General features: G+C 41.6%; 1 protein-coding gene across 5 annotated transcripts in view; it reads right to left on the bottom strand.

Moving 5' to 3' along the window:
• Positions 1-20,787, bottom strand: part of LOC116949342 (IQ motif and SEC7 domain-containing protein 1-like) — a 267,850-nt gene that overhangs the window by 68,277 nt on the left and 178,786 nt on the right. Inside the window, exon 1 of one of the 5 annotated variants that reach the window (XM_032966539.2) lies at positions 15,986-16,426. The exons of 3 other annotated variants lie outside the window; for them this stretch is intronic. In XM_032966539.2, coding sequence (XP_032822430.2) covers positions 15,986-16,062 — 77 coding nt within the window. In that variant the 5' untranslated portion in view covers positions 16,063-16,426. Of the gene's footprint in view, positions 1-6,661; positions 7,119-15,985; positions 16,427-20,787 lie in introns of those variants that run through there. One more of the 5 variants, XM_076072078.1, reaches the window with a different exon arrangement.

Raw genomic sequence — 20,787 nt, 5'->3', positions numbered from 1 at the left:
AGAATGCTGGCAGCATGCCGTCCAGACAGGCGTATCAGGTGACTAAAGTCGGTGGAACGCTGTCTCTGGAAAACCGGGGAGAAGCTGATTGATCATGCCATGGATGAATTCCTGCCCTGCTTCACATGCCACTCACTGATGGGCAGCAATGGGGAAAATACCTTTTTGGCAGGTGAGAAATAATGAGCAAATGATACTTTACATTGTTTTTCCTTGTCTTGCCGGCATATATATTTTGACAGGGCAGGCACATTAAGCTAAATTGATACTCAGCATTGCTACTTTAAAAAGTATTACGTGACTCTTGCTTCATGCAAAGAGACATGGGCATTTATTTTCCATGTCAAAAGGGCGGTGACACGGCCTAGCGGTGCCGCATTCACCACTTGTTGCTGATGTTTACGGTTTAAATCCAGTGGCCGCCCCGAGTATAAGCATAAAAATATACCCCATCTCTTTCACAGTGGACGTGAAGAATTACGCGACATCATTCGTCATGGGCTCAGTTTGCAAAATGACACCACAAATTTCTCAATTGGAATGTACTGCAAAAATCTGGTAGGACCATCCTGCCTCAGGCTTTCAAGGGTAAACAAGCATAATAATAAGTGCATCATCCCGTGTTCGGGAATGACCCACAGAAGGAGATATCAAAGAAGTATGCTGACGTTCCTTCACGTGATCTCTTTTATCCACACGAGGGATGCTACAATGTCCCATGCACTCTGCTGCAGATATATATATATTTTTAAAACTCTTTCTTTTTTTAATTATCAGAGCTGGAATTCTTTCCAAATGAAAGTAACATTTTCCTTTAATATGAGTGGATTCTTGCGTAGTAATTGGCGACTGGGGTGAAACCATCATCTTACTAAATTTGAGAACCCGTTTTTAATCGGTGCCGGCTGTCTGGATTTTAAATTAAGATCCCAGCAGTGCCATCTCATTGCTCCAACTCCTCAGCTACTAATCCACCTCTAAAACTATGTATTAATAACAAGCAAAATATTTCAGGAAATTGCATCATTAACCTTTTGAAATATACTATTTTCCATTATAAAACCGTGTTGGTTTTTCTATGACATCAGTCCAAAAAAATTACGTAAAGTTACGAATGCTACTCCTGAAAGCTCCAGAAACACAATGGGCTGGCTTCCTCTTAAGCCCTGGACTCATGTCATGGGCTCACAAGCATCGTTGTAGTGGCATGAACACCGTACAATGATCTGGATCCACTGAGCTGTGTCCTCTCATCAGTTTTATAATTGGGTTATGTATTTTAGAAAATCTTCAAACAGTTTTGTCATTTGCTGAGAAACTGCAGGATATGCTCATACTGTAGATAGGGACTGGGTCAAGAATTCCACAGGGCCACCACTACCGAGCTCTGAAGGAGATATCACTGAACAGTTTTTTTTCTGCAGATGTATTGATGTTGAACTTATTTCTCACAGTATGTAGCCAACCGTGCTAATCGGAGGTGCGATCCCTACACCTGATCTATGTTATCCTTATCCCATGCACCCAGCTGTAGAGAGGGCGTTTGTTGCTTGCAAACCAAACTTAAAATTAAGTCGAGAAACCCATTCATGACATATCTTTGGAGATGCAATGCTCCATATTGCCTACTTGCATCTCACGATTTATAACCCCCTCCGCCCCACCCCAGAAATTAGTCTATTAATTATTACAATTAGCAGTCACGATTAGATGCAATAATGTGTATACTTTAAAAGTATCATTTGTAATGCCTTGCTTACACTGTCTTGTACAGACTTGTATTTTTTCTTGTTCATTCATTAGCCTATATATTGTATTGGCACAAAGTTTACATAATTCTTAAATAAGTAACATGTATACGCATGATTCAATTCACTTATCGTGAGAGTAAGACAAGATTCAATCTGGCAGAATCGATTAATCATTACATGCCTAATGCATTTTGATTTAAAGCTTTCGTGACTGCAGGGATTCATATTATTGGTTCTTTCGTTAAAGTCACGTAGAAGGGAAACAATAAAATAATAAAAATATATTTGTATTATTTATATTTTTATTATTTTATTGTTTCCCTTCTACGTGACTTTACCGAAAGAACCAAGAATATAATATGCCTAATGCACTTAATGACAACATTTAGAGGCAATTATTCTCGCTTGAATTTCTAGATTAAGTCCACTGCAAAGATTTGCATTAAGGTCCGTCATCTAGATGTTAATACAGCTAATGGCAGTTGTGAAGCTGAGCCGGCAGACTGTTCCATGAATATAAATCCATATTGGCTACAGCACAATGTTACTGGCTATGCTGAAATTTTGTCTGTATCTAAAACTATTGGCTGTATTTTAATGTGGCAGGGTGTACTTTGTGCATGGCATTAAGTTGGGCTTGAAAGTATACAAATATTAGCAAATGTGTCTGCAGGTTCAAATTTTGGTGTGGTTCAGGAATATATCTCAGCTCTTATATGTGAATATACTGACACCATTAAATACCACAACATCTCCTCTCTTGTTGCAGTTTCATGGGCACATTAATTCAGAATAAATGTGGTGCAGTGGTTCATATTGCATGCAACCAAACTGGCCTCTTCTGCAACATTTATATATATATGCATAAACCATTTCTGTATAATAGTCACTGGCTGAGCCTTATGACATGTAACAGCTAAGACTTGGAATGCCTTTAGAATGTATCATGCATTGCTTGTGGTTTTCTGAATATTTTCACAGTGGCTGCACATGGCACTGTCATTCATCTCCACAATAATCCCACGAACATCTCATTACCAGCTTAGCATGTATCTGAGTTGTTTTGAATTAAAAAAAATATCCCATAAGGCCACACATATGTAAAAAAACGCATGCATACATTCGTAAGGGTCATGAAACCATCTAACTCCAAGAGGGTACAGAGCAAAATAAAAACATTCATTAATTTACTCCACAAAGCTAACAAACGTGTCTGACCATGCGAGGATTGTAAAGCCACGCTTACGGCAGCTGATTTTTTTAAAATGTATATAAATAGACACGCTGGAGAGCAATTGGCCACTAAGGGATGCAGCACCAAGAGTGATCAATGCCACTAACCCAGGATCACAGACTCCACACTCTTAATGAGAGGCCTCAAGCAAACTCGACAACACCATCACGAACGTGCAAATGTAACAGGACGCCCTATTCCCCCAGCAAAGGCAAACGGGTTTAAGATTGACCTTTACATTTCTGAATTGCATTCAATTTACTTTATCATACTCTTAACAGACCAGGAGCCAGCGACTGCAATCCAATTTCCTAATGCAGAATGAGTTTCCTGCGGTGTCAGTGGTGGATGCAGTGAGTGGCAGATTCTTTGAAGAGAAATGGGTTGTGGCAACTTGGCAGGACGCATCACCGCGTGGAACGAGACGGTTTTATTTTAACTGTGTCCGACTAGACTGGCAGGCTGAGCCACCAACCTCTGATTTGTGAACACAATGAGGAATAGCTTAATTTAAGGCAAAGCGTGTAGGTTGGCAGAAAATCACATGAACTGTTCAGTTTTCTTGATTGTTGGGTTATTGGATTCGTTACATGTATGTACCAGATTGATGCTGTAAAAAAACATCGGATTAAGTCCATGATGCTGCACGCGCTTTTCCATATGAACCTTATGGCGGGACCCCGGGGTCCCATAAGCCACTGGCTCTTGCATAAACATTATATTATACAGTAACGTAAACAAAAACTTTGCTCTTTTTCACCAATATGTTTGAAGGATGGTGGCAAGTGTCGTCTTGTTAAACTGTGCCTTTAAAACTGAAAACTACTTAACTGCAGTACCTCTATTTAAATACACGATCGAAAAATAATTTACACCCCTCTGTCAATCATCGTGTTTCTCGGCGTGGATTTGTGAAGACACTTTGTAAACAGTACATAAAATAGCACGCGTTTTCAATGCGCTGTTCATATTGTAACAAGCGTTTATACCAAAGTTACTCTACAGAGTAGTGAGTCGCCGCTCCTCTTATCCGCATTGATACGAGCGGTATGTGGGGACTATGGCTTAACCGCAAAAAAAACCTATCTGCACAGATGCATACGGACAAGAGAAATATGATCAAACAGGCGAAATTAACGATGCAACGCATCTCACCTGTTAAATATCTACAGGCAATAGGATTGTCATCGATTGATCCTGGCTGCAGACATTGGTAGGTTACAAATACTAATGAAGATAAGAGAGCAGTTTCACTGTATTATGCATTCGTCCTCGCTGTTGCGCTTGGACATGACATGACATAACAGAATGATCCACGCACGTGGGTCAATTTCAAGGACAATGCATATATTATCATAGTATGTTTCTTGTTTGCATTTTGACTGCAGGTATTGTGGTTAATGCAGACATGAATCCTTGTAAAAAGGTTTCAGTTTTGTTGCCAGAAGAAAAGGGGAAAAACCCTATTATTATATTGACTGACTCTTGTATGTACCATGTGCCTTGAAACAATAGGTCAGCTTACCTTCTTCCCGAAAGTGTTTTTACGTGAATCAGGTGATATCACCACAACGTATAGGCTGACATGTCGTTTTCATTCGAGAGCATGGGAATTGAACAATGAATAATCTACGAGTAGAGATGTGATGATTTACCCTGCTACCCTACTGCAATGAGTCAGTGAATTGTCAGTTTGATTCAAGAATCAATGACGATTTAAGATATTGTGGTGAGTGTGTTTCTTGACCACGAGTAGCTGCAGGGGTCGTGTGAATCTATTACAAACAATGCACACGTAGGGGTTATCAAGATGCATTGCACGTGCCAGTGATTAAATACATGCAATCATACTGATACATCAGATTATTGATTTTAAGCGATTGATACGCATACTCCAAGATCCATACCTCTTGGGTCATTACAATAACATTAACTTGTTGTGGCGTGGCTCTCCAAAACACCGGTGTGCTGTACTAGTATACTACACTATACACTACACTATATACTACACACTAGTGCTGTACTAGTGACGAATTGGCCACGTTCTCTTTACGTGACCAACCTTACTAGTTGGCTGTGTCGGGTGGTGGTGGGTTTTAACGACACATTTATATATTTATGCGATCTCACCCCAAACAAACCTATACAGTATTATGGATATTGGTCGCGAAAGCCTACAACGTGTTAAACTAACATTCACTTATACTACTTTGCCAATCCACCGCTGGATGAAGGCCTCCCCCATGCCGTGTCATTCATGGTGGTTGTTTGACCATACTTCACCACGCTGGTCATCGTAGGTTGAAGCGTGACTCGACATGGCCTGGGGTGGGCTTTCATCCAGCGTTGGAGTTTCAAATCCATACACGTTTACTAATAAACTCGTTATGGTATGAATAATGCTGCATTAATTTACAGTATTTTCATTAAAAAGTATGTGTAAGGGAATTCGTACCCAACGTTTTTTTCAGATGTACACTGTACGTGTGTGCAGTAAATACAAGTTAAGACGTAAAAAAAAACATGCAGACACATCCCTCACTTGACAGTTACTCTTACTTATTATTGTAATATATACTGTTTTAAACATTCGTCAGATCTTATAATCAGTCTTGCTCAATTAAATACAACCATAATAGTGCTGCTGCTGCTGCTTGTTGGTGGCTACTTGGCGTTTTGGGCCTTCGGACCTGTGTTCAGCTTACGTGCTAAATTATCTTACCTATAAAACACAAAAGTAGGTAGCAATATGATCCAGTGGCAAAAATACAGGTTCTTTGAATGTTTCTGTAAAGTCACGTAGATAGAACGATAAAATAATAAAAAAATAAAGCAAAGTGAATAAAAGAATAATACATAATAATAATAAACATATCACCTGATGACGATTGCTTGTGTTACGATCGAAACGTCGTGATATTTTGTATCATTGTATTCACTTTATTTTCGTTTTTATGTATTACTTCATTGTCCTATCTGCGCCGACTTTACCGAAAGACCCAAAGTTTGATGAATTCCCGCAAGTCACGAAAGCTTCAAGGCAAGATTTTAAAAAAATAAAAATACAGGTGTTCAATTAATGATAGGTAAAGATCCCGAAGGCAACGGAGGGATCGGCGTCGATCAGGGATGCTGAGAGTGGTGTGGCTCAGAGATAGTCATCGAGAACAAACGTTGTCAGGACAGAAATTGGCAGGATAAGATCGAGATTAGCATCGGCAAGCCACCCCGCAAAACCACTATCTTCAATCTCTTGGAGGGTGTTACATTATAATTTTTTTAACTATTGTATGAGCCCCACGGAAGACTGCGTGGAGGAACGTTTTTTTTGTTTGTTTGTTAACAAACGAATTTTCCACCACAACGCGTTACAATCTCCGACAATACAATAGAAGTGGGTACTGTCCATAAACACATTCGTTTGGCTGCGCAACGGAGACCAATATAAAACGCACTATTTTGAGACTTTAGTACGAGGTCTATTGTTACACATTTGCGGGTGCATGTTGTGATATGACAAAGGGTCAATGAAGCAGAATAATAAACACCGTCACCCCCCCTCTCCAACCTTCCCGTAATTTCGCGAGACAAATGATTTACTTCTAATCATCACATTCACCCTGGGGGGGAGGGGGGGGAAACTTCAAAAAATAAACTCTTGCGATGCGAGATTTACCTGAGCGTGCGCACGCCTATGCACATCTTCCACATGTGGCCACGATTCTTGCTCGCCAGAGACATAAAGGCGAAGAATCTATTTATTTTGTTCCCGAGCAGCCGAGAGCGGGTTTCAAAGTGACATTGACGCGCCGACACCGCCAAGTCACGATGGCAGCTTTACGGCAGTTGTTGTTGGTTGTTGTTGGTTGTTGTTGTTGTTGCGTCCGCTGGAGCTCTTTAACAAAATTGTTTCCAAAGGAAGAGCCCCTCTCTTATTTCTCGCGAGGCTTTACGAAAGGTGACTCACGCGGGTGACCACGCGACTTCGCTCATGGAAATACGCCGTATGGTTTACACAAAATACAACGAGTAAGCAGCTCGTGTAATGTAAACTTATCCGCTTGCCCTCTGCACTGTACCATTGACAATTAACAGATGTTGGAACTTGTCAGCACTGAGTCTGGAACACGGCCCAGTTTCCTTAAGAACCACCCCCCCCCCACAACTCACCTCCACCCCTCTCTTCCTCCTCTCCACCCCCTCTGCCCACCAGCCCCTGCCCAGCCTTAACGCTAACCCTGCCCTTTCCGCTCCCATCGTTGTGCAAAGTCTGGCCTCCAAAAGTCGTTTCGAGATGAAAGTCTGCAATATAATTGCATCTGTTTGCTCTGTGTGCCGATCATAGCATAGACGTTCAGCTGCGCGTGAGAGGGTCACTCACCTTTTTGGGGAAGCTCATGCATTGGGCAAGTTTTATGTGATTGGCTTGGTGACCCTAACCCTCAGAGGTAACAGGAGCCTCCAACACCCTACGATGTGAGCCACAAGGCTCCACAGTAGCAGCAGCAGCAGCTGTAGACTTCGTTTTGGGAGCAAACTCATTGAAACCCAGATTAAGTTTTGTTCTATTATTATTATTATTAACACACAGTATGGAATTAAGTGACAAATACTACATTTGGGGATGCTTCAGTGGTATAATGCTTAGTACACTGGACTTGCAATCCAGAGGTTGCGAGTTTTAAAATGGTCTTAGATAATCCCATGTCTGTTCACCCAGGAGTGTAGGTGGTCGCTCCACCGTTCGTAGCTTGGTCAGTCGAGCATGGTGGCAGTAAAGTATGGGTGCTCCCATCACTTCCAAGACATTTGGCTAGAATGGAAGAGTAGACCTAAAATATCCTCTCGTGGAGACCCTACTGTCCACAGTGGTATGAGCAATAAAATACGGGGCTGCGCCTTTACTTGTGCCTTTTATTAATTTTAAGGAATGGGTTAATTGTAAAGTTAATGGGTACGTTTTCTTGATACATTTAGCTTCAGCTTAAAAAACCTACCGTTCTAAAATGAAGCTAAATCAGGTCATATGCAGGTGCAAGTTGGATTGTTACTTCAAAGTATCATGATAGGTGGTGGTGGTTTAGGGAAGTCTTCATCCAGCAGTGGGCCGACCATGGCTGATGATAAAAAAGAGCCACTACCTTTGAACATCTTTATAGGTTCCAGAGCACTGCTTAACGATGACAGTTTGAAACGTATTTTTCTCCAAACTTAGGCTGCCCCATATCCTACATAACTGACCCAGCACTGATCGGTTGGGAGTTCCACGACTCTTTTTTTCTACAGAGAGGTCACCGCTTGGCACTGGAGCGAGGAATTGCGTTTTGAACTAGCGAGCTTTGAATATAGGGGCACTTACTCATCTGAGCATCCCTTGAAAAACCAGCATAAGACTTTGATTTTAACCTATGAAGCATTGGGTATAGTGTCCACTGTTATCATTGTTCTGTTAAGAATGGCATTTTATATGTAATGAGTTTGAAATGTACATTTTAAATGCTACACATTTGTGGTACCACTCTTGATATCGTCTTACTCAGTGGTGAGAATTAAAATGAGCCTCGAGATTATAATTGGGCATTCGTCTGGCTCTGTGAGTCTCCAACCATAACAATGAACCTGAAACATTCCTCTATTCTTTGCATTATGGCATCAATTAGTGTGTTTATGCGAGTATAAACAGTATATGATGCAATCGTTTGCACAATGCGCTATGAACCCAGCGACCTGAGTTTGATTTCCAGCCATGGCTAACATCAATGGCAAGTGAAATCTATACCTGTCCTGGGCCCCCCCCCCCCCTGAGTCCACTCAGCCTAAAATGTGTACCTGGTGCAGTGTGTGAACGTCATCATTAGGGATATAAAGTCACCTGGGCATGGTTCTGGCCATATCACCACCTCAAGCACATCTACCGTTCATAGATGCTCGCTAACAGCACTTGCCCCAACAGTCTATTTACGCTATAGGGAATCTTTACCTTTGTACTAATATATATGCATGATGGTGCACATGTGTGTGCATTCGTTTATGTATGGAATGTAATTATAACAGTTACATTTAAATGTGTTGTGACGACATGAGAGTTGTGCCATCACAACTTGCCCTGTGCTTTTGCCTTATTAATGAGGATTTTTAAAATGTTGGCATCCACAAAAAATCTTGCATAAATATCTTCTTAAACTAGTGCATATTTTTTCATGCTAAAAAGAAACAACGTCATCACAATGACTTTTCAGCTTGCAACATTCAGTAAAATTCGGCATCTCTGTGGGCTAACATCAACAAAATAAAACATTTCACTCCCACAAATGCAAGGGAAGTAATTTTTATAACTTACAATAGGCTGTCTATCTCGCTTCATGTGGCCGGAATGGGAAAATCGCATGAAGAGTTTGGCTGACCTTGACAACATTTTCACTGACAGTGTGGGAGATAGTGACATCCAGAATTGGATGACTTTATTTTTGAAACAAATAAATATATTTACTGTTTTTTTTGTTTATTGTTTCCCTTCTACGTGACTTTACCGAAAGAACCAAGAACATGAATCCCTGCAGTCACGAAAGCTTTAAATACAAAATGTAAAACAGGTATAAATTTAGCTATTTATTTACAAACAATGTTATAAATGTAACTAAGGCCGTGATGCAAGACATTGGTACACTCTTGTGACTGTCATGTGGTCTTAAAGGTCCACCTTACAGCATACGGCACAGTAATTGCTGGGACATTGCAATCAACTAACAACGTTTAGCCATCTTCTTTGGTTCTTTCGGTAAAGTCACGTAGAATGAGAATAAAATAATAAATTGATAAAATAACACAATAATATTCTCACGACGTTTCGGCCACAACACAAGCGGCCTTCATCAGGTGAAGGGACGAGACTGTCTGGTAGACGTCGTGAGAATATTATTGCGTTATTTTATTTTATCAATTCATTATTTTATTCTCATTCTACGTGACTTTACCGAAAGAATCAAAGAAGATGAATCATTGCAGTCACGAAAGGTTTAAATCGAAATTTAACGTTTAGCCAGCTCATAGACTACTTGGCTATTCAATTGTGCAATTAAATTACTCTATTAGCTCTTGTCGGGTGTGGCAGGAAGGCATTTTTTCTGGAAAAAAAAATCTCCATAAACACTGTTTAGATTTTTTCCAAAAGCTGTACCTATCGGTGACTATTAAATGGTGAGTCAAATGTCAGATTCAATCATCATCATCGGTCAAAATCTATCCATTTCTGGATGAAGCCCTCATGAGTCGTTGCAACCTCTCACGCTCCTACTATTCCACAAATCATCTAACTTCTGAACATGAGCTGAGGTCATTGCTCCATCTCCAGGGTGGTTGCCCTCGCCAGAAAATCCCATTATAATTAATGGACTGCCAAAATGGTGATATTAAATTAAATGTCCCGCAATCTAATTTCTGAGTTCGGTTATATTTTTTGCACATAAATCATGCACATGTGCATTGTTTTGCTCTGGCAGACTGGTCTGTATTGTACATCATTTTCAGGAGACGTGTGGCACAGTGGTGACACTGGGGCACCACCATTGCATATAAAAAAAGTCCAAGTGATTGAGGTGGTCCCCATCTCCTGTTTAACAGCCCTCAGCCAGTGGTGGACATTCCACATTCCTATGGTACGGGTGAGGCTATCCACATGGCAACCACTGTTGATTTCCCCACAAAGTTGTAATTCTATCTACCCAGATAGATAATCATCGCATTGGTAAGGGCGATGATCAAACCACCCTCAAATCGAACTAAATTTAACACCACATGACCAGCGCCATAGCATTGAAGGGAGTTGAAGTGGACTCAGTCCCCCTACCAACAATCAAGTAACAACAAACGTCGATGCAAAATGCAACACCAGTGGCAATTAAAGCGGATGGACATCGCTGCCTTTCCACATACACACAGGGTGCGAGAGCTCGAGTAGAAAGCACCATAGACGAAAGCAGATTGTATCACCACTCATTCTGTTTAGCGTTTAACATTTGGTTCAAGGTTGTATAACACTGACTGTGCCGTCCACCCCTGAGTTATTGTATGCCCACCCCCCGCCGCCGCCTCCTCCGTTAAAGAGAGTCACGCTACTGGGGCTGTACCTAACCTCGCTTATCCAAAAATATGACGGTGATGGAAAATGAAATACAATGTCTTTGCTAACTGGGATAAGAACATGAGCTAAATTGTACGATATAAGATGAGGACATTCCACTGACTTAAACGCTGCTCTATATGTTGGAATAACCTAGCATTTGGTGTAAACGACTCCACCACCGCTCAGCTAAGTAAAAGGAGCTGAGCCGATCCTGACAATGACCGTCTGGGATTTCACAGAGAGACCTGAATTTTGTTTGAGATGTTTGGGCATACAGTAATGGTGGCTCGGTCATGTGAAACTTAGCAAACTGTACATCTGGAGCACGGATAACGCACCGTCTTACTCATTAACAAGACATTATACCAGAAACAAATTACACGTTAGGCTAATATTTATGAGAATGGCCCTTATTCATAGGGGAATGTTTTTCATATTATATATATTTGTTGTTGTAAGGCATCGCTAATGGTGAAGGTGGCTATTTTTTATATTTATAATTGGCATTCCTACTTCAATAGTTTCTTATTAACTTTGCAATGTCACAGACAGTAACATAGCTAGCTTTTATTTTCTTTCTCTGTTTCCTATCGTCTCTAAAGATGAGCTATTTACTCAAATATGAGCCTACTATGAACCTTCATGTTATCATCGTCACCATCATCAAGCCCTGGTCTATGCAGGATTCAATAACTGTACAAAGCATATACAGGGTGCTTAAAAAAATGTAACCATTTATATGGGACTATCGTTTTTAATTCCAAAAATAACGGATAATATATTGTAACATGATAACAAATGTACGTCAACTGGCTGTGATGTTCCCATCCTGCCACCTTCCGATGTTAGTTGTTATGTTAGGCTCTCCGATTTTACATTGACAGGTCAAATTTCTGACACCAACACAGCCACCTCCGCGCTGCGACCTCGACGTTGCGGCGGCTCTGCGATCTCACATCAACATGCTAATCTCTCACATTGACATAGCCACCTCAGCACGCTCGCCGTGGAGGCCACTCTCCTATCTTACATTAACATGCTCATTTTTACCTGGCAGCCCCTTAATTGGTGGAAACTCATCACCAGCGCCATCGTTGACCATCACTGACATTAACATTAGCTGCCCCGCCCATGCTGTTGACACTTGGGCCACGCCCATTTTAAACCTTTATAAAAGTTTGCCTTTAGAGGCTAACCCCCTTTTCCTGATGATGACCGCTTGTGTTGCGATCGAAACGTCGTGGTTTTTATTTTTAATGTTATTTTTTCTATCTACGTGACTTTACCAAAAGAACCAAAGAATATGAATTCCTGCAGTCACGAAAGTTTTAAGTCAAAATTTAGCTTCAAAAAGTCAAAGGGTCTCCCACTTGTTCGCCATCATTGTCAACACATGCCTAGAATCTTCTCCAGGTGGTCTCCAGAGCCGAGAGGCAGCACATTTCTTGTGCTATTGTTGCAAATTCTCAGAAGTGTTCAAACATTTTTGAAGCACCCTGTATATATTCTGTACTATTTGTCAATTATTCCCCCTTCTACAATTCTTGCATATCTTTGCAAAGTATTCTTTGTGACAATAGTTTTTCTCATATGTATTTTAGCAACTTTTTTTTGTTAAATATTTTTATATATATAATTTCCTGTCGTTCATCGTCATTGGTTGCTAAGGCAATTGCCGTCAGCAAGTCTGAGGTGGTTAATACTTTCTCCATTCACGTGCATGCCTTTGTGTCTCAGCTCAAATCTTCGTAAGACATGCTCTAATGTTATTGTGAATAGCCTCCATGAGATGGTATCTCCTTTCCTGGATCCTCTCTTCCCATATGTGATTTGTTACCTTCTTCATTAAATGTCAGCGTAGCTGTTTCATTTTTATAAATGGTTCTGATTTTTTTTTCTATATGCTTTGTATTAAGAAGTTGATTTATGAGGAATTGGATGACTGCATCAATTCGCATTGAATCAAATACCCTTTCAGAGTATGCAAAAGCCAGTTTTAACTGTATTTGATATTCATTAGTTTTTTTGATAGAATTTGTAAGTTGTTCAGATTATAGGGGCTGAAATAATGGCCAATTTTAAGGTTTGTTTTCTTGCATGGACCAGATTAAATTCGCTGTTATAAGGCAGCGTTAATAATGAATGTGGTTGGTTTTTTTTCTCATTATATTTTGTGTTTGTGCACCACTGCCTGTGCAGTATCTTAAATTTTAACGTATACTCCTCGAGGCATTTCAAACATTAAACATGTAAAAATAATAATCCCCCCCCCAAAAAAAATATATGTAATTTGCTTAAGTCACCACAATTAAAATGTTAATACAACAATGTACAATAGTTTTCCTTATACGTAATTGTCAGCTTCATGGCAAGCAGCTTATTGTCAAGTTTATCACTTCCGTGTGCACTCTGCCATGCAAATGACTGCCTAACCCGCTCCTCCTGCCAAATACAAACGCAAGCAGCCACGCGAACCGAAGCCATAAACATTGGCGTGATAAGCCGCTTGAAATTGGATAAATTTCTAATTATGTGTAAACTCATTTAAATACTCGCTTCTATCGTCGACATTAGCGCTGATTTTAAAAACACGTTTCCCGTTGCTTTTTAACATTCACCAGCAGGCGCCAAACAAATTCCTGTAGCTTTTGTGTGAATTTTACCCACGCATTAAACATCCTCTGATCGCTTAGGGGCATAGTTCACGGGGATTGAGAATATGTAATAAGCTCCATATATACAAGATGCATCATAGCTAATTACAATTGTGCCACACACTGCTTGTTTTTTTGTGTGAAGTGTATTGCCCTTCTCCCGCACCTCCGATTAGCATGATTGGCTACGTATGGTGTGGAAGAAGGTCAACATGCATTACATTCATGATAGCTTCAAGTGTACGTGCCGGCTTAATCACAAATTCCATATAAGTTACATTTGTTTTTGCTAGTAATTGAATACAAATTTGACCTTTACTTGCAGATGACAAATAAAACTACGTATCCACTTTACATCCTACCATTGAGTAAGATAGGAATATCTCAGAACATATATCGCCATGTCGTTAACAGCCTTGAGCCAGTGATGGAAATTCCACATTCCTATGGTGGGGGCGGCATCAACCACATAGGGCAAACCACTGTTGACTTCCTCATGAAGAGGTTATCCATTATTTTTAATCAACTCTGGGCTCTGTCAACACTCAAACATTATATAAAAACCTTGTTATAGGCAATATAAATCGGAAAATGATTCCGTTGTAGCTATATTGTGTATATATAATACGTGTCTCAATATAAGGCCATATAGTGATTCTAGATCTAGCCAGATGGGACAGCACTTGACTGAGTGATTTGAAATCCGAAAGGTTGCAAGTTAAAATCCTGGGTGGGGGTTGACTCAGCCCATCGTCCTTCTAGGGTCGATACAATCAGTACCACTTTTGGGGGAGGGTCAACACTGGTTGTCTTATGGATAGACGCACCCTTAATAAATAAATGAGAAATTCCCTATGAATGGCTCAGTGCTGTAAACAGAGCAGGAAATCCGACTACATTTGAGCGAATCCTGTGGTGTATTTTCAAGCAGCAATTGAAGAGGTATATGCAAAAAAAACTACTGCGATTCTTTCATCAGCAAAGTTTGTATTCTTAAGGCAGCATGCTGTTTTAACAATGATAATTATCTACCTTATGCCCCTCGAACGTATTATTACAAGTCTCACTTTTCTTGAATTTTCTTTATTCGTTTGGGGCTTCTATCATTACCCCACCCCCCAAATGAGCTATCGCTTTACCGGTCCCAAGCTGCCCGCTGTGAAACAAATAAGAATTGCCGTACTGTACACGGAAGATGAGCTCTGACAAGACGTGAACCTTTCACATTGCGCCAGCTGCATTATTGAATTTCTATCGTGACATGGATATTTCCTCTTGCAGATAAGAGGCCCTACTTTCAAAGCTCAGAGCAGGAGGTTAAAAAAAGTCTGGTTATGACCCTGATTTTCTATTTCATACGGAGGCTGCAGTCAGAATTTGTAATTAGTCCTCTTGGAAGATTGCGTCTTGAATACTGATTATGTTTCTTTTTATTTCAGCTCTGTATCACATAAGAAAAAGATTTGGCGAGCTCTTTTGGAAATTGTTGGCCACAATAAAAATAAAATATTGACTTATTTATCACAGATATTTTTTTTTATATTTGATAAATCTCCATCATGCGCAAACTCTCAGTATGTATATGCATATGATTTTGCCCCTGATATTTATACGAATGTGTAAAAACTAGAAAATTACACAATTGTTTTAATTTGCTCCAGTGTCAATTGTCATTGGGAAGGGGTTTTTCAGACGGATTATACTCCAAGCATACATTCATAGAGATATTGCTGTACCAAAAATGACACTGTATGAGCAGCTAAACATCTTTCATCAGTCTTATGCATTTCTTCAAACATTTCAGATTGCATTTACTGGTACTTGCAAAGAAACAGAATGTTATACAATTGTTACCTACAAATCTACATTTTCGATGCATATTGCCCTCGACAAAGAGTAATTGTTTAATTTTCAGCTGAAACCCCTTTTGGTTTCAATACATCCAACAGCAGCTTGTGTTTGATTTTCAATTGCAAAAAGTTGACAAATATATGCTGTTGATAAATGAACAAAGGCTACATGGACACGCGCTTAATCTGTCTAGATGTACTCCTCCACAATAACTCACAGCACCAACAATTCCAATCTGCACAAATATTATTTCATGCCTAACGCATTTGTCTAACGTAACCCGTCGCACGTAAGACACATCTGTACAGTGGCAGTGATGCAACGGTCAAGGCACAATCAATTCATCACGTTACAACGGTGCAGGATTGCCTACCTTTGCAGCATCGCGCTGTTGGGATGAGAGCAGAGAATGTGCCAGTAATCCAGGCAAAGAGCTTTAAATCTCCACATAATCTAGATCCCTCTGCAGGACTGGGACCCTACCTGACCCACTGGCATTACATCTGCATGTATTTGTTTGTGTATCAATGCGTGCAACAATTCCGAAAAAAAAAAAACACCCCGTGGCTAACGCCCTGTTCTCCGGCTTTTACCTTAAACCTTCAAGGCTGCTCTGGTCACTTCGCCGCCCGCCGATGTCAAAGCGCACAACCCCATCCACCAGACTCACCCGGCGCCACGGGGAGCGACGCGCTCGCAGGCCGTCTGACGCGTGCACTCAACGCGGACCATCGCTCAACCACACCCGCGGCACAGGAGCCCGGCCACTAACTCCTTGTTGGCTGCGCCCGACGCCTCTTAAACACCCGACCGCTCAACTGTGAAAGGAAGAGGAGGAAGTGACATTTACCACGTCAATGAAGTCGTCCCCTCTTTTTTTTTTGGGGGGGGGGGGGGGGGTTTCCCGCGGTCTCATTTTGGAAGAGCCGAGTGGCACGTTGCGTCTCGGGGGAGTGCTCTGTATTCATCCAGCCTCGTAATAATGCTTTCTGGGCCCGCAGAGAAATCAACCAAGCCAGCATAAAATAAGCACAGGCATTATCTTCTTCATGCTTTTTCTCTCTCTCTCTCTCGTGCCCCTGCGGCTGCTGATGAAAAATTAATGTTCTCTTATCTAGCATACTGCTGCTACTGTCTAACCTTATCAGGACATAATACATTTTGGCATTAAAAACATACCTTGCCGTGGGTGTAATTGCATCCTGAATTTGCAGTGGCATCCAAAATTGTACTAATATAGCCACAAATGTATTGCATTTTTTGGGAGTTATAAAGTATGAATTAGTCACCAGCTCCATGGTCTGCAAAGTTGTCTTATCACGCGATTTGTGCTTAACAAATATGTATTCACTGTAACAAAAAATACCATATACTGTATATGTCAATCACTGAATATCCTCGAAAAAGAATAATGATTTTGATGCTAAATTCAGGTAAATAGCTTTCCGATGTGTTTTGGGTTGTATCGCCTGTTGTTGAGCATGATGTCTGACGTTCCACTCCGCATGTAGCGAGCTTCTACATGATATATTACTGAATGAGCTCACACCAGTTCCTGAAGAACCCATCGGCAGGCAGAGCAAAACGTCGTACATCATGCTGAATAGCACGTCGCATCACCTGAAAAAACACATCAGAGGGTCATCTTTATCGTCTTTGTTATTCTAGTTCCATGAGATGCATATTATTACTATGATTAAAGTGTTTACAGCACAACACTGCCAACGTTTGCAGTTTAATTCCACGTCAATATCAGGTGGCAATAAGCGATCGTTTCAAACACGTGGCAGTCGATTTTGAGCCTACAGAACTAGAGGTCCTAGATATCTGGCACACAGAGACACCATCCTGAAGCAGGTATCTATTGGATTAAAATTGTACACATTTCTTATACTTTAAATATGTACTCAAATTCAAATTCTTCCTAATACTGCAAAGCGATAGCTTTATGGTGTTAGACAAAAGAACAGAATACTGTATGTACTTATAATAATACAATTATATTTTTTCCCTCTCTCGTGTGTGTGTGTTTTTATAGCAAGGAACAGCTTTAGATTGAAGGAACATTACTCATTTATAGTTCTGTTATTTATTTTAATTGATAATGCGGGTTATATTTATTGGGTAGGGGTTGGAGCGGTGATGGAGTATTTAGCACGCTACTGTGCCTCTGAACCCAGCAACCCCGAGTTTGATTCCTGGCCATGGCTAACATCAACGGCGAGCGGTTCTGAGCCGAACCTGCACCAACCTGGACTGACCAGAGCAATAAAGTCCTGTAAGGTTAAACAACCCCCATGGCCAAAAGGTGTGGGGAAGCCTTCACCCAGCAATGATTGTACTGTAAATTTATTTCATTAATATTATGTAGTATGCATGTTTAAGGCATAAATAAAGACGATGTACTGTGTACCCTAAGGAAATAATGTAGCAATATCTACACAAGCATCTTTAGCAAAAAAGCAAAAAAAGTAAAAAAAACGTAGCAGATGGAGTTTCACATTTATCGTTATTTTTTGTATCCATATAGCCACGCATGCAAGTATGCGCAGTTAGGCTCTGGCAGATGCTCAATGAGCACTTTGGTAAATGGTAGAATGCATGTTCAATTCAGGCCTTTATCCCCAAAAGAAAACAACAAAGTTACAGAGCACTAAAGTAAACGTATATATGCAGAACAATTTTGTCAATCCACTGCTGGATGAGGGACTACCTAAGCCATGCGGGTGGTCGTGGTTATTTGATTGCTTCACCATGTTGGTCACTGGCCGTTGGTGAAGATGCTGCACGTCCCATAGCCTATAGCAACCCGTTCCGCAGGACGTTCAACCCTCCAAGCACTATCCACACACTCAACCCAGCTCAGCTTCCGAGATACGGTGAGATGGGGGCGCATTCCGGGTGATTTGGTCATAGACACACGGCATTGCTTTGTCGCTAATTCGTTAGAAAGAAATCTACCATGGTTTTTAACTGTTTAATTTTGTACAAATTTCTTCATTCATTAATGAGGTGGGAGGTTTACCCCGAGCGTGTTGTTAAGAGAGCACATGCGGCTTGGACACTCGAAGTCAAATTGGTCCATGGCACGGCATGTTAAAACGACGCAGGCTTTTTCCCACTCGGATTGTTTCAGCCACGGCGCACACCGGGAATAACAAACTGCTCAGAGAAACCACTGGGCTTGACTCGTACGCACACTCTTCAGCCCTTAATTTAAGGTGGGAAGAAAATCAAATGTGAGTGGCATCTTTGTGAGGCTTATCGAATAAAGCATTCTTAATTGTGCCTGCCTGGTGCTTTTCCTTCCCCAGCGATATGTTTGTCAAATTCTCCTTCATTATGCAAGCCATTGAGGTTGGGTTGCACTGGGAATTAAAGTCGCCTTTTTGTGCGTTTCTTCTGCAAGGGTGACCTTGTCTTTATGGGGTAGGGGCAGGTGCTGGTGAGAGTGTGTGTGTGTGGTAAAAATTAAAATTTTGATCTATAAAAATGGTAGAAGCAATCGCACGCGTCATATTAATTGGATTTTATGACAGAGGACTTAAACTCGGAGACCCCGAGGAACATTGTGAGAAGTGTGACCAGGGATATGTTTCTTCGTCTTATATGAGAAGGCATTTGCGGTGGAGACCGTGGCCGCTTGCATTCTCATTTCCCCAGCACTGGGATTCGACCACTTTGCACCAGGGGTGCAGGCCACTGTTAGAACCTAAAATTAAACTAAAAATGCACCAGACACAGACTCAAAACTGTCAGAAAAAAATGTCTTAATAAGTGTCGAAAAGCATAATTTTTTAAATAGAATTCCAAAATACCCGAGGGTTTACCAGTCAAGAAAGATGAAACGCCATCGTTTGGCCTAATTTAGAACATCCAACGGAGCTCACAGGTGAAGAAGCAGGTGGAATACCTCGCCATTCGTTCCTTCAGCACCAATATCCTCTGAAGGTTACAGCAGGAGACTGCTGTAAATACTTTCTTTTACATGCAAATGAAAGTGAAATCGTGGACTTCAAGTGACGAAGCGCTCCCATGCCCGCAGGCGCGTTTTATTATATTAGTCTCTGGCAGCCACTATGGGTGTCGTTGGTGTCAGGACACCCACCCCCCTCGCGCAAGAGCCACCCACAGCAGTTTTGACGAAATTCATGGCATTTTTTAAGTTTGCATTTTCCTTTTTTCCACAAGATGACATAAATGCCGCTCATGGCGATGACGGAACCTTTTAATAACAACTGCTATTCGCCACTAAGTGGCGGTGACATCACCACGACGCTTGTGCCAGGCTATGTGCACGTTGAGGCCACGTGAAGTGTCGAACGCCCACTGGCAGGAGGTCACAGGGTCGACTGACTGAGATGACTGGCTGATGCACCACCTGTGCCCCCTACTGTGCCAATTTGCTGTGCTTTAGCCACAAGGCGCTCTGCTCGTTGTTGTGAGCATCGCTCCTCCGCCCTCCGTTTTTGCTGGAGGGCGACTGCCTCCAACTGCCCAGTAGCGGCCTTCACGAACCTCCTCCACAGAGGCCGATCTTGATACCGCTGGTACCAGTCATCGGCAAGTCCACTCAGCTTCACATTCTCCTGTACCACATCACTCCATCTCCTCTCTAGCCCGTGCTGCGCCCGTTTAGCCCCCTCGATCCGGCCGAACAAAAGCTGTTTCTGCATGCGGTGGCTGGACATGCAGGCTACATGACCCAGCCAATGCAGCCTTGCATTGGCAAGGCTGCATTGGCCCCGAGGGTCTCCTGGCTCCGCCAAATGGGGTTTGGCCAGGAAACGTCATAGACGCCTGTCCATCCGGGGCCTCCGGCACAAGCTTAATTCATTTTTATAATCGTAGTTTGCTGGTAGTTAATTGAAGGTGGAGGGGTTACCAGCCCCTCTCACCCATCCAGTGCCCCCATTTGGCCACTGTGGTGGTTACAACCGCCATGAAGGGACAGGCCACTCTAAATTGGCCCTCTCCCCATGGCATTTCCCACCACAGAGTTGCCATCCGGCACCACGAGGATGTAGGGAGTTGTTTTTGCAGGACTAAAACCGTTAAATATAAAGTTGAACACAAGCAGCAGGCTCGGTATCGAGCCAGTAGCCAGAAGTTGCGCAGATTTAATGTAATTGTAATACCTTCGTTAAATATGGTTTTCCAGTATTAGGGATAACA

The sequence above is a fragment of the Petromyzon marinus genome, chromosome 36, assembly GCF_048934315.1.
Source record: "Petromyzon marinus isolate PM22_M1 ecotype Great Lakes invasive population chromosome 36, UKy_Petmar_22M1.pri1.0, whole genome shotgun sequence".
Taxonomy (NCBI): domain Eukaryota; kingdom Metazoa; phylum Chordata; class Hyperoartia; order Petromyzontiformes; family Petromyzontidae; genus Petromyzon; species Petromyzon marinus.
This window is presented reverse-complemented; position numbering and strand designations above follow the sequence as displayed.